This window comes from Haplochromis burtoni, unplaced genomic scaffold (assembly GCF_018398535.1).
Source record: "Haplochromis burtoni strain Fernald_Lab_line unplaced genomic scaffold, NCSU_Asbu1 Contig_712, whole genome shotgun sequence".
Lineage (NCBI taxonomy): Eukaryota > Metazoa > Chordata > Actinopteri > Cichliformes > Cichlidae > Haplochromis > Haplochromis burtoni.
In genome coordinates, this window is record NW_024583073.1 from 47,541 (window position 1) to 62,410 (window position 14,870).

Consider the following 14,870-nt stretch of genomic DNA (forward strand, 5'->3'; position numbering starts at 1 on the left):
TTCACTGACACACTGAAATGGGTGAGTTACGAACAAGCTATGATGACAGAAAGATGACAAAACCACCATAAATAAACAAAACCACTATGAACCACAAAGAGTGAAAAAAACAATAGTGGCCGCCTCGTGGTAGATTCTAGGTGATGTTCAGAAAAGGTGTCACAGGGATTCAAACTCATCTGAGAGTTTTAGTGGATGCACCTACGGTTTGAATGTAAAAATCCTACGCTGCCTAGTTCTCGAGTTATCATGTTAACAAAACTTTCAGAAAGTGTCTGAGTGTTCATCACGACATATCCTTGGTAATGAGGATGAGACATGACAAGGGCGCACCCCAGGGGCCAGAAGGAGGTAGAGAAAGACGTAGGAGACCTGGGCCATCTACAGCTCCCCAAAGTACTCAAGACCCAAGGCCACATATCTATAAGAACTGTTTGCACCCCAGAAGAAGAATGAAGGCCCCCAACTGAGCCCTCACAGCCAAAAGACAAGAGCCCCAGAGAATCAGAAGCAAGGGGCAGCCCAACCTGCCAGAGGCTGACCATGTCAGCGTGACCCGAGATTGGCCAAAGTGCCCAAGAACCCCCTCCCCTCCCCATGACAAAGAGGCCCAAGTCACCTTGGACCACAACCCCCAAGGAAGCAGGCTGATAACCACGGTCAGCTTTTTACCCAGCAGGGTCGGCCTGATGAAAATTGATGAAAATGTAAAAAAAAAAAACATGAAAATGTAGATAAGGTTGATCAGCTCCACAACTCTGAGTGGGGCTGGTAAGTGAAGTGAAGGGGGTTCAGATGTGGTCTGACCAGAGGATGGAACTGATCGAGGTTGTCTTCCAGGGTCTTAGCTAGGTGCAAAGAAGCATCGTTTTCCAGCCACAATCACATATCACCCAGTTGAATCAGCCTTTACATTATAAACCGTAAATTGTTTACTGTTGCTAATCATGATCGCTGCCCCTCTTGATCTTGAGTCAAAGTTGGACTGAAACACTTCAGCTGTGCAGATATGAGTCTTCTGCAGAAAATGCAATGCCTGTGTTTAGCTGTTTTAAAGATCTAATAACTTTTTAAAATCTCATTGACTAATTGCTGCTGTAATGGAGGTTGTGCTCTCCGAGTGCTTCTTGTTCTTACAGTGATATGACATGGACCTTCAGCACCTCCAGACTGGTCAAAAAAGCCCAGCAAAGATCGCTCTGCCTGAGAAGGTACAGTGAGCAGAGTTCCTCTAGAAATGGCTGCTGGACTTTTACAGGACAACCTGGGATGTGGTGGTTCAAAACACAAGAGTTCACTTGAGATGATCCCAAAGTGTCCCATTAGTAAACTCAAAGGTTTGTCCAATGTTCACAAAGTTAGCATTTTAACACTTCTTTTTACTGTGACCTACAGTGTGTGTAGTATGTGCACTGACAAAGTTTCCATTACAAAAACAAATTACACATACAGATACCTTTAAGACCTATCGGCAACTCTTACACTGAAGAGACCGTAATCAGCCAGTGATGACACTGCAGTATTGCTTTCATTGTGTTTGTGTTGCAGCCCAGTGTCCTGACAGTCAAGAAGCACAAGGAGACACACCTACTGCCAGAGTTTCCATAACCGCTTACAAATTCCATGTATGCACCAACGAGTGACAGTATCTGCTTCAACACCTATTCAATGTGTCACAGAGACACAGAAACAAGAAAAACGCCACTGAAAAGTTTCATCTGAAAGATATTCTAACAGCATATGTGCATCTCCAAAAGTTGATTCTGTTCATCTGGACGTAGCGTTTTGTGGGAGAAACGTTTTTGTCATCATCCAGGTGACTTCTTCAGTCTCAGCTGACTGCAGGTTTCCACCAATCTTATAAACAGGACATGAACGTATATGTGCAGTCACCATGTCACACTGAATACCTCGTATTCTAGCAACTTTTAAATGTCTTTTCAATTAGATTTGCACAGTTTACTTTACTATTGTTCTAGCCACCTCTAGTCCGTTTCTATCCTTTGCAAGTCCTTCCTGCTGCGAATCATGAGCAGATGAACCGTCAACAATGTGTAAAGTTCAACTAAGCAAGTAAAATGTCTTCATAAAGTCAGACATTGGATTGGATAACAGAATGACTTGTGTGAAATAATGTCTATCTCGCTCCTGCTTATTCTTATCTTATTCTTCATCATTTCCTCCGGCTATTTAATTGTTCCTCCTCATTTGCAGTGAAGGAAATGTGGGCACACACTTCTCCTGGTCATGAAATCCAGTATCTTACTGCTATTGTATTTAAAAAATGGGAGCAGAACAGACAATTTTAATAAGAGCTGCTTTCAGAAACACCACCTATGTTAGTATTTTGCAACAATGACGGATGGAGGTGTTGGATGTGTCTGTTCCCTGTGTGTCATTAGACCTGAGCTTCCTGCTGGGAGTTTCAGGAGTTTTCTCTGAGATTATAGGACCAATTTCCCCTAAGTTCATAGATTATTCTTCCTTGTGCAACTATTTCTGGGCACTGAAGGTTCAGCCTGTGAAATCACTTTCTCTTTATTAAAGAGTAAAAGCCTTCACAGATTGCTGCTCCCTGTGGATACAAAATGCTATACAAGTTTAACCTTCCTCCTGCCACCATCTGTCTGAGGCCCCTAATGGAGAAAACATACCCTGCCATCCTAATGTGGCCAGTACAGAGATGTACTGTGAGCCCAGGTCTGCTGGGACTGCTGCAGTGCTGACAGAGGAAGCAGAGTCTACCATGTAGAAAAACAAGACAATAAATGTCTTCATATTTAATTATTCTGTGGTAAAGCCTCTAAAACATGACAAGCATCTAAGACATAAGTGCATCCAGGTAAGTTCCAGTTTCCTGTGTTCAGAGACAGACAGCAGAAGGATTTGAAGCCTGTTTCTACTGATGCATACATTTAAAGCATGTTCCTATCACCCACACTCCAGCAGCGACATCTGCCATCTTGGCATGAATAAATAATCCTTAAAATGCCACACACACAAGCTCCCTGCTTGGCTTTTATTTTTCATTCTCTCTCCTCTCTCTGGGAACGCCCTCACTCTTTCACCTCCCCACACAGTGCATGGAAACATTAGCTCAAGCAAGCAGACAGTCCACTTCATCCAAGGGGAAACAGACCACAGGGAGACGGGGAGCTGACAGAAGTAGAGCTACAGCCTCCTCTTGTAAGCTGCTTAAACTATGGAACTGAATTAAATCCTCTCGTGGAATTAAGGCCAGAAACTATGACGAGAAGTCTGCTCTTCAGCTTTGAACTCAGCTTTACTTTACTAAAGTGAGTAGTTCAGAAAGGTGCCTTATTTTACTTCCTCTTACCTTATTTCCTTGGTCTCCCCCAACTCCCTGTGAAGCAGATAACAATGCTGTAAATTTAACAATAATTATAGTTTCCACTAGATGGCGCACACGATATTTTGTAGTCCTTTCAGTGAGTAATGTTTCATGTCAGTGAGCTGATGGGCTCATGGCAGAAAACAGATAAGATGGAACATTTACAATAATCTGCACAGAAGGAGAGCAGCAGCTTATTTTCACAAGTGCCAACGTTTGAGCTCTTGGGCAAAATCACATCTTATAGATTTATACTGTGAATTCGTTGCTATAACTGTTCATATCCAGATGGCAGAGACATTAAAATCTACAACTGTTTATTCGATTATACAGTTTGGACAAAGACACAAACTAATAATAATATTGTCTTTGTTGTTTTTTGTATGTCCTGTCCGCATTAGAGCAATCAGAATCATTGTGTGAAGGACAAGGACAGTCTGAAGGATTTATTTTCCCATGTACCAGTACAGCTTTACTGGTCCACTTGATTGACATATTTTATTGGACCTTTATTATTATTATCATTAATATTTATTTATTTTTTTCATTTTGAGTTATTACACTGAGAACGGACAGGACCGGAGGACAGGAAAGAGAAAGAAAGAGAAAATGGGAAGAGAGTTAACAGAAGGAAAGAGAGAGAGAAAAGACTAGCAAGGAAAACCACAGCATCCGCAACCGTAAATAATAAACAGTATAAATAAATAAATAGTAATATTGTCACCAGCAAGCTACTGTATCCTGCAAACTGTCCTCAAACCTTAGAGGATGATCTTAAAAGCTTAGAGTGTGTTGGAGAGTTTCTCCTGATGCTTTGGGTCAAACATAAAGCAGAAGGTAAATACCTTTGGGCCTGCTGGGCCAACATCACCTCGATCCCCCTGTGGAGACAAACAGACACACATACAAACACCAAAATAATAACACTAATAAACACTGAAAGCACAGTAACAGCCAACAGATGATCAAAGTGGTGTCTCGAAACCTATTAAAACTGAGCCCTATTTCTTTATTTCCCTTTTAAAGTAAAAATATAGGAGTTCATTATGAACATAAAAATAAATAAAATACTAAAATAAAAATAAATAAAATACTACTTCCTTAATCTTTCTGCTTTGATCGTACGCAGGCATTCAAAGCTACGCGATACATACGTCCATCATTAGTAAATAAGTGGTCATTTCTTTCCGTTCATAAGGAAAAATGTGTTTACTGGAATATGCATTTCACAGCAGCATAGTTGAAATAATACTTTTTAAATGTAAAACACAGAAGGGAGCTCACCTTTTGTCCTGGCACACCTGGCTCACCCTGAAGACATAAAACAATAAGTGTATATCTATAAAGCATCTATACATTCAGCTTTGATTTACCGCAGTAAGCATTTCACATCTCTGCGTCACATCTGAGCTCACAGTTCACATTCCTGCTTTCAAACAATCCATAACAATTAATGCATCACGTGGAGCATTTGCATCAGGCACACTGAAAACTTTCTGACTCGGTGTCATGTGGCCTATTTGACTCCTACAACTCTAAATTCATCACGGCGGGCTACAGTGATGCTGTTTTTATTTTGCACTTTGTATTAGAAAGAATGTTTTTTCACCTTTAGTCCAGGCAAGAGCTGCATAAAGAAGGAAGAAGAACGTTAATGTTGCATGAATTAATAATGTGAAGGCTCTAGAAAAACATGACGAGTCACAACACTAATGCTTACCCTTGGGTCTTTTCCAGGTTTGCCTGGCTCCCCAGGTTTACCCTGTGTGACATAAAACTTTGTTTTACAAAGACTATACGAACCATGTCATAATCTTGTGAACAATGACATTATGCCCCTCCCTCTAGTGAGAGCATAACAGTAAATACATTCATATAAAGTGAACCTTTATACTAGTAAGTCTCTTAAATCTTGTCTGAGATGGAAAAGTCTGTTAAATTTAAATTTGACACCATGGTGCGTGACACCAGAGGATATATAAAGAGGTAAACTCAGATTAAGACTCACCGGTGGGCCATTGGCCCCATCCGATCCCGGTGTTCCCGGTGGACCGGGTGGCCCCGGAGGTCCCGCAGGCCCCTGTATTCCAGGCTCGCCCTGCTAAGAGAGTTTGAGTTAAAACCTGTCATTCTACAGTGATCCACACCAGCCATGTCCAAACAACCTCACACTACACTGCAATCAATTCAATAAAGGGTGGGGAGCAAGTGCTGTGGTGTTGGAGAGAGCAAGGTAAGCTAAGGAACAAGGCGAGCAGTTATTATGCTGGAGAACAATGACTTTTTTCAATTAATACCCAGTTTCTACATGCTTGACCTGTGACCCTCAGCTGACAGGATATGAAAGCATATGGTCAATAGATGCTCCAAAAGTGACCAAAGAGTCATTTAGCAATAACACAATCACACAGGTTTCATTTTCTGGACTGCTGTCCACAGTTACCAGTGTGGATCAAAAAGACAGTGAATAGAAATAGTGCCTTTCTTATTCAATGATGTGAATGCCCTCCCTGTCAATGAGGTCAAAAAACCCCAAGTATCCAAAAGCTCTGAAAACCAATCACATGATTGAGGCTGGTGTAAAATATGAAAACCTTCAAGAACACCATTTTACTTGTGACTCTAGAGACCATCATACAGAGACATTTAATTAACCATCATCTTATCTTAATTCAATGCTACACAAGCTATACAACACAATATTTGTACCATTGTTGTCCAGCTTTATGCACACCTTCATATATATACACATATACATATATATACACACACACACACACACATGGATGGCAGCAGAGAGAAGCTGTGGGAAGGAAGAGAAGTTGGATGGCAAGCAGGGGACATACACAATTGTACCTTGAGGCGTTTTAATATTAGAGGGCTTATTGAGGGCATGTTGCGCACGGTGATGGGCAACATCTGCTGGGGGGGAAGCACAGGTGGCCAGCGATGCAAAAAGGTCACAGGGCAAAGGTCACCAGGAGGCCAAAGAAAGGAAACAGGGTAGAAGAGGAGAAAGACGGATAGAGGGGGAGGGATGTAGAGGGAAAAAGAAATGAGGGTGAAAGGAAATGGGAAGTCAAATTAGAAAAAAGGAAATAAGGCTGAAGAAAGGAAATCTAAAAAAGAGGCCCCAGTAAAGCAAACTATAGGCCTGAAGCTGCAAAGGGGATGGTCCATGCACTGATATGCTCTAAATTATATGCTGAATTTTGTTTTGCTTCTTAGATGCCAGCAGAGAGCCTTTCTGTTTGCTGTGCAGGATTTGTTGTGGATCAGCATCCCCATTAACTGTTACTCAGGCCCGTAGATTGCAGTGGAGCAGAGGAAGGAGCCTGTCTTGCCACAAAGAGAGTACAGCAGTAGAGTTACAGTACATATTCAGACTTACTGTGGCCAACTGTCCAACACAGGGCTGTACAATACGTCGCTTCTGTTGAGATGACCAGTGCGATCAGATAAAAGGTCAGTACAAGTAAACCTGTGATGAGAGCTTTGTTTTCCCAAGTGCATGAAACGTGCCTACTTTTTACAAAGCGTACATATTTCCACAAACTTTATGATGCCACTAAAACAAAAGCACCTTTATCAATAAAGTAAACCCAAAATAATTCCTGGCCAGTCTTCTCTGTCTTAACACGCATCCAATTTTACATTTGATTGACTTCAGTTAGACGATGCCTGTTTTGCTATGTAACCAATCTCGCTCTTTATTCAGAAGCTCACTTAGAAGTTCTATGGAAATACATACAGCAGATTATAAGCAAAGGTGAGGGAAGAGTAAAAGTAGGCAAGTCTGCTGCTTTGTCTCCAACCATTACAGTGATCCACCACAACTGAGAACAGCTTTACATGGATATAAGTCACCTGCTGCTAATATTAAGAATGAATCAGATAAAAATGGTCTTTCCTGTGGGGAATATTTGTCTTTATGTTGAGATGCATAAAAATGAAAAAGTATCAGAAATGCAAAACTAAAGGACAAACAATGAACATGCTGACAAGTGGAAATTTAAGGCTCCTTAAAGGATTTTTGATATCTTACGTTGACAAAATAAAACTTGACTGAATGTGTGACTGTGGCTTGTAGCAAAGAGTACTTGGAGTTTTTAAAAAAAGCATCAAGTAAATACTCAGTAAAGGTTTTGTGTCACCAAAAGGAAATGCATTAAGCTGATCCTGATTAATGAATCTTTATTCTTTTCTCTGGGTGGAAAGCAGAAGGTTGACGAGTGCCTTTGTTTGTGGGCACTGGCTCTCTTTGTGGCATGACCTCGCAGCACCCAGTGAGGGTTATCAAACAGGGTGTTCAGAGACACCCACAAACCTTCAACAGAGTATGACTTGATCGTAATGCAGCCAGGGTTTTCAGAGGAAGATCCTGCACAAAGAGGCCCTACACACCATGGAAATTGTCATTTTTAGGCAACAAACCATTTCATTATCAAATCAAACAGAAAGTTACATACAGAACGCCCAGCTTACATAATCGAATCTTTAGTATCGGAAGAGCTGAGATGCATTTTCTCTAAACACCGGGTCTCTGTGGCTTTTAAACCCCAAAACACGCTGCGCCAAAAACTGGTCCACCCCAAGGATCGGGTCCCCCGACACAAACAGAGTAACATAGTGTACGCTGTTAAGTGCAGGAGGATTGCCAGGATTTATACATCGGAGAAACCAAACAACCTCTGGCTACAACACAGGAGAGCCACCTCGTCAGGCCAGGACTCTGCAGTCTGTTTACACCTACAGGCCAGTGGACACTCTTCAATGATGAGGATGTAACATCCTGGACAGGGAGGAACGCTGGTTTGAGGGCAGAGTCAAGGAGGCCATTTACGTGAAAAGGGAAAGACCACCTCTGAAGTTACATCTGTCATCATCTTACAAAGCTGTGATTGCAGCCATTTCCAAACTCTGAATGGTAGTTGTTCAATAAACAACTAGAACCAGATAATTCTCAGAGAAAATCCACTTGCATCAGTCCCTTCATCCAACTTCAAATTACTCAAATGCCCAAGGCCCTTTGAGGTGATGGTAGTGGTGGATGTTGATTATGAGGTTGTGCAAATTGACAAAAGCAGAGCAATGCAGATTTACCACCTCAACCTGACCCTCCTAAAAGCATAGAGGTAGGCGGAGCTTGACTCTCTGCTGAGCTAGGTGAATAACTGAAAAGGCAGTGGCGTATTAGAGCCATCTTCACCTGTAAATATTGGAAACGAAGTATTTGACAAGACATTGTTGCATGTCTATTATTACTAAGACTAAATTAACATCTGAACTCCACAAACAGCAATTCCCTAAGACTGCGGCCTGGACTGTGTTTATACCGTAGGAATGCCCCTCCAGACGGCTGCAGGGGTTTCTTAAAAACTTAAAGACTAGCTAAAAATAGGCTAATTTATCAGACAAATCTCCATTACATAGCAGACTCTTTTTCCTGGCAATCATACACATCTGTCTGTATAGCATGCTGCTGGTAGGGACCCTGTTTTCCCTCACCTACCTGAACTGCAGAGACAGAGGGCCAAAGAACTGCAGTTCCACATGTGCTACCTATCATTCATCTATTTTTGTCATCGTTAACAACTCTATTAGTTAATCTTAAAAAAGAACATAATAATAACACACTCAATATGTTAAACTTTGACTTCTTCTGAAAGAGAACCAGCAAAGAATTAGTTTAGTACAAATGTTTCCTTACCCGATGTGTGTAATCGCCACAGATACCCTTGAATAAACGAAAAAAGTTGAATTAGAAAGAGATCGTTGGAGTATCAGAAAAATGAAACTGATCTGAATGGCATAAAGAGCCATAACCCTAACCCTAGCCCTTTCACACGGTGAGTGTAGTTTAGTCTATGGAAACTGTGTTGAGTTCTGTAGCTCAAGAAGAGTTTTCCCAAATGTGATAGCATACACCTTGATGGTGTCATAATGTTGCCCTCTGAGGCTGACACACTGCTTACATTACTGCTACCACACACTGTAGAGATATGCTAGTTAAAGTTGATAAGCACTGCGCTATCTTGCCCTGATTCTAAAAAACAACATGACGGAAGCCATAAGCAGACATTTACTCTTTCAAATGCGGACTCCAGAAATCAGTGGCCCGTCTTTTATATACAATCTATGCTTCTGATGCTTTAATTAAATGGTGTGAGTACTTCTTTATCAAATAAAGGGTAGTACACTCACCAGCCATAATAAAAGAAAAACATGAAAAATAAAAATCTCACCTTCTCCCCTTTAGGTCCAGGTTCCCCCTGGACAGCAAAAGAACACAAGTAAAGAAAAGAGGAGTTGGTTACAAAGGTAGCAAAGAGCTGAGCAGTGCGTAATCAGAGGACTGACATCAGGTCTCAGATACTTACTGGGTGTCCTTTAGGACCACGCTGTCCCTGAAAGACACCAGGAAAACACTTTGTCTTAAATATGACCTAGGCATTGATTAGCTGCTGCAACGTGTGAAAGACTTAACATGAGTGAAAATCATTTTCTCAGAATAATCAATCAAACTGAAAAATGGACTATTCTAACTTCTTGTTAGGAACGAACCCACTCAGGTTAACTTCCCACTAAGGCCTGGATGTGACCTGCACAAGTAGCTGTCAGATCTCAGCAACTGGTTTATTAAAGAACTCAGGAAGAGGGGCACAAATCCATCCATCCAGTCTATCCCAACTTTATATTCACTGTGTTTTTAATTTGTTAAAGAACGACTTTGTTGCACAGGGCTGCTCCACTTGCCCTGTGGGGGGTCTCTGTCTTTTAAACTTGGGTTCTCTACCAGAGACTTAGGATCTTGAGGGTCCTGGGCAGTATCTTTGGTGTTCCTAGGACTAGGTTCCTGCGACTGCCATTCCTGGGATCTGCTTTAGCCACTCTTCTATTTTTGCCATCACTGCCCTGAGTGCTCTGATTACCACAGGGACCACTCCACATCTTTTCTCTCAGCTCTTGGTATTTTTTAATCTTCACATCTTCCTTCTTCCTGATGTCGCTATCACTTGGTATAGCTACATCTAACACTACAGCTGTCTTCCTCTGCTTGAACTTGGCCTGTCTGTATCTGAAAGTCCCACTGGATCTTAGCTGGGTCATTTTCAACCATCCTAAAGGCCATATCCCACTGGATAATTGGATACGACCTTGGGACTTCCAGGCCATAATCATCACAGATCTCCCTGTGTACTACGACAGCCACTTGCTCATGGCACGTATAACCTGCCAGCTAGAATCTTGCACTATTCTGCTGTGTGCTGGAATATCTCAGGGAACAGTCTGTGCAGCCTGAACCTGGTAGACCCCAGCCTCTATCAATCTTGTGCTTAAAGCTTGTTCCTGTGCTGCCATGATTAGTGTTTCTGTGCTGTTTTTCAGTCCAACTTTGTCCAGCCATACAAAGTGGGAAGAATGTTGTTTCCCCTAACATTCCCAGATAGTTTCACAATTGTCTATGAAACCTATATCGTTTTTAAGGAGAAAACTGGCTGCTCCTGTCTGCATGCCAAATATCCTCGGCCAAGACACTAACCCCAATTTGCTCTCTGATGTTGTTTATCTTATCTATTTTAATTCTGTCTTATTTGATTATATTATCCCTCTGTTCAGCACTTTGGCCCACACTTGATGTCTTTTAAATGTGCTATATAAATAAAGCTGACTTGACTTGATGCAACAATCAGAGAGTGTGTGAATGACAGATTGAAAACACTTACATATAAAAATTATAGAAAAACGTGCTTGTGTAAATGGGTGAATGAGGCAGGTTGTGTAAAGCACTTCAAGTGCTCAGATATAGTAGAAAAGCGTCATACAAAAATCAGGCCATTTGCATGGCACCCCCGGTCCAATTGGGGGAGGGAAACAAAGAAAACTACAGAGTTTGACATTTTTTGCAAAGTTACACACCAGTTCAGTATTAACCTTAAAACCTTTGACTGACATAACCCTGTGTCATATTTCTAAAAACAGAATTGCTAGTAGCCAGAGTTTTCCCTTGGCAGGTTGGTGGTGGACTTTTGTTCCGGATACGGTTCCTGTTCCTACCCAACTGCTCGGGACGATCGGCTGGGAGAGAGCTAACGGTGGCTAAAGGACAGCACAGAGGACGACAGCACAAGAACAGATCCTAAACACCAGATCCGTAGAGGCAAGAGTCTACTACAGCTGACAGGCCCAGGGTTGCAGACCTTGTTGCAGGATAGTTGTAGGATGGGACTGCATATGGACTTCCAGTCCCTAAGCCCCATTGGGAGACACCACCAAAGGTGGTTAAGAACAACAGGGCGTCGAGTTCCACACAGTCAAGCCAACATATAGTGGAGGTTGACAAGGAGCAGAAGAATGCAGGGACAGATGTGTCTGTCCCAGCAGACAGCAACAAGCAATAAGAAGCACGGGAAATAGAGAAGTACCAGGTAGTTACGGGACAAGATTTTGTTTTTGTTCTGTTTGTGTACTTTTCATGTTATATTATAACGAGTGCTTGATTGGCACTATTTATGTTTATGACTTACCATGTCTCCCTTTGGTCCACTCTGTCCCTTTGTGGAGGCAAAACAATTAAATCAATCCAAACATATAACATCACTAAACTAAAAAATAATAATAAAGATGATGATGGCTGGTAGAATTTTTATTAATGACCAGTGAAGGAACTAAATTATTCAGTTCTTCCAGTTTACAAAAGGAACTTAATGGTACTCACAGGCTTGCCATCTAACCCAATTGGACCCTGGGAGAGGAGAGGAGAAGACAGTACAACATTTAGATTGTGTTATTGTCCCTGACTCACAAAGATGCAATTTCTAACTTTTAGGAAATACACTGGCAATTAAATAAAGACTGTGTATCTTGCTCAGACATACAGATGGCAGTGCTGGTGGTAGTAGAAGGAAGGTGCTGTTACCAGTATGCTACTAGTTAAAACAGTTATTGGTCTGTGTTTACTGTGCTGAGCAGCACTCACAAAGTGGCAATCTAATCATGAGAAGATGGTAATATTTTGGTTTGATGTTCCATTTTATCTAAAGGAGTGCAGAAAATGTTTTTACATATTTTACATGAGTAAAATCGTCAATCACCAGCTAATTCATGAAGTATTATAGCCTAAAAACAACCCTGGCAAACAGGTGGTTATAGCTTACTGGAAATCCTGGAAATCCTCTTGTACCAGGTTGTCCCTAAAGAGATGAAAAAAAGAGAAAACCATGAGAGTGTTTAATATGCATCTGACAGTCTGACATAAAGTCTGGAAAAGTGTAGTTGAGAGTAGAACGGTTCCGCTATTTTTACGCATTTTGTAAATGGCGAATACACTGTGTGCGATTTCCTTCTGTGTACTGTTAAGGGTTCAATATTGAGGAAGGGTACAAGAGGTGATCGAAGAATAACCACACTGATCCGGCCGAGTGAAGTCAAATGATGATTTTAATACACGCGTGGGAAGATCACTTCAAACAGCAATTGATCTTCAACTTAGTCAAAGCACAAACAATTATTTTATAGCATCAGGGTTTGATTAATGACGCCCCTTCATACGTCACAGATACATTTTATACATAGATCAGATCAAAACCACAATGACTTTTAAAACAGTTCGAAAGAACATCATCTTCTATTTTCATGGCCGATTCCTCCGGTCAACCTTTTGACTTCCCGTTCAGCCACTCATCCTGCAAGACCTCGTTCCTTATTCTCAGAGACAACAAGGAACGGTTCCTCTTTTACAGAGACAATTTCGTAGTTACAGCCAGACATGACTAACCTCTCACCTATAAATGAGTCTAACTAATGTGTGTGTCATGACCTCACTCGGCCTCTATGTCACCTCTCGCCTACTAACGCTCACAGACAAACAGAGGCCCCTGCCAAATGTGTCACAATGTACTCAAACTAAAGATAGAATATAAATTGAATAAATGCTTTCAACCAACTAGTACTACTTAAACTCAATCCAAGAACATAAACATATAAAAGATAATAGAAATGACCTGATATAAGTGTTTTGTAAGCATGTATTGCACTTTCTTCTATGTTCTAGTTTCCCTCAGCATGTATCACCTGGACAGTCACGCCAGTAAAGCTTAAGACCCCTAATGAACTGAACATATAAGCACAGATATGCAATGTGTATAAAATAATTATAACTGCATCTGAAATACAAGGTTAATATGATAACAGTATGCATAAACATCTTAAGGCCATCTTAAAGCTATCTGTTACATTGTTAAAGCAATGATCATACTGCAGATTATATTATGCTGGTAAAATACTTTTGTTCATCCCCACAGTACACGAGGAAATCAGATACTGAAAAATGTTCTGTCTCGCCTCAGGCCAGCAATGACTGTGAAGCTTCAAAATGTACCACATATTCATCCAACCCAGTGACATGACAAAATGCTAAAGATGCTGAAGCATTTGTTTTGCCTCGGGTTTTGTTCACAACTGTAATGTGTTTGCGACTGACTCTTCTTGGATTCTCCTGTGCAGAGTCTCTTCTGCAGCCTGTTATTTATTAGAAATGCCTATTACAATACAGGAAAAGTGGGCATACAAAAGGATAGACTATAATAATGAACACTAAGAAAAACAGATGCTTAGGCTGGCTAGTTGCCCTCCTGTAAACTATAAACGGGGAGAAACATTCAACTCATGTTGTCACCTGAGAATTTTGGTCAAAACAAGAGAAACCAGTATGACTGGATAACTAGCCGTGAGCCCAGCTGGACAAGGATGGAGCATCCAGCTTTGTTCCCTGATAAAATAACGATGACTAGTGATCCAGTCTAACTTAACTTCCAATCGTTTACACATGCACTCTGCAATTATATAACAATATTCTGTCATGGAGCAGTGACTCAGTCTTGAATAAAGACAATTTGGCCGAGCCAACATAAATCCGTGCTCAGTACTCCACAAACCTGAAAAGTAAGGAATTGTCTAGTGTAATTAATAGAGCTGAAAAGTCTGTTGGTGTCCACAAAACTGATGTGATGAGTTCTACAACAGTGGTAGCTAATAAAGACGTTTGCTGCATAGACAAGCAGACGTGATTAAAGGTAAAAGGGTTCGTAGTTCTAGGGAGAGACACTTACAGGAGGTCCTCTTGGTCCAATGATAGACAGGCCAGGCTCACCTGGTGCTCCCTATGAACAGACAGAAAGACAGGAAAAGGGATTCCTTCCTCTAGCACTCACATCTATAAATATTATCAGAGGGATTCAACAAAAAGGTAAATGGCTACAGCAATTCATCACGTACAATGTTTAAATGTTTAAAGAAATGTAAAGCTGATGTGACACCAATGTCTGGTTACTTGGGGTTTAATAAATTCTAAGCTGGTTTAAATTTGGTGATAGTGGGTAAACACCAGTGGCTACTGAACTAACTCCTGATCCTTGTTTAACCTCCTAAGACCCGAACTCTTCCACAGCATGCATTTTTAATTTCTCTTTGATATTTGGGCTGATTAGGACCTGATGAATGTAAAAACAAAGAATTA

General features: G+C 41.1%; 1 protein-coding gene across 18 annotated transcripts in view; it reads right to left on the reverse strand.

The window, feature by feature from the left end:
* The window catches only part of col13a1 (collagen, type XIII, alpha 1), a 147,351-nt gene that overhangs the window by 37,470 nt on the left and 95,011 nt on the right, over positions 1-14,870 (reverse strand). For 13 of the 18 annotated variants that reach the window (XM_042215393.1, XM_014330183.2, XM_042215392.1 and 10 more), the window contains 14 exons: positions 14,464-14,514; positions 12,511-12,546; positions 12,072-12,098; positions 11,881-11,907; positions 9,733-9,759; positions 9,598-9,624; positions 9,063-9,089; positions 6,209-6,271; positions 5,361-5,453; positions 5,073-5,114; positions 4,962-4,979; positions 4,637-4,663; positions 4,198-4,233; positions 3,338-3,364 (listed from right to left, as the gene is read on the reverse strand). In XM_042215393.1, the coding sequence (XP_042071327.1) occupies positions 3,338-3,364; positions 4,198-4,233; positions 4,637-4,663; positions 4,962-4,979; positions 5,073-5,114; positions 5,361-5,453; positions 6,209-6,271; positions 9,063-9,089; positions 9,598-9,624; positions 9,733-9,759; positions 11,881-11,907; positions 12,072-12,098; positions 12,511-12,546; positions 14,464-14,514 (528 nt within the window). Of the gene's footprint in view, positions 1-3,337; positions 3,365-4,197; positions 4,234-4,636; positions 4,664-4,961; positions 4,980-5,072; positions 5,115-5,360; positions 5,454-6,208; positions 6,272-6,743; positions 6,786-9,062; positions 9,090-9,597; positions 9,625-9,732; positions 9,760-11,880; positions 11,908-12,071; positions 12,099-12,510; positions 12,547-14,463; positions 14,515-14,870 lie in introns of all 18 variants that reach the window. The other 5 variants (XM_042215405.1, XM_042215402.1, XM_042215391.1 and 2 more) reach the window with 4 other exon arrangements.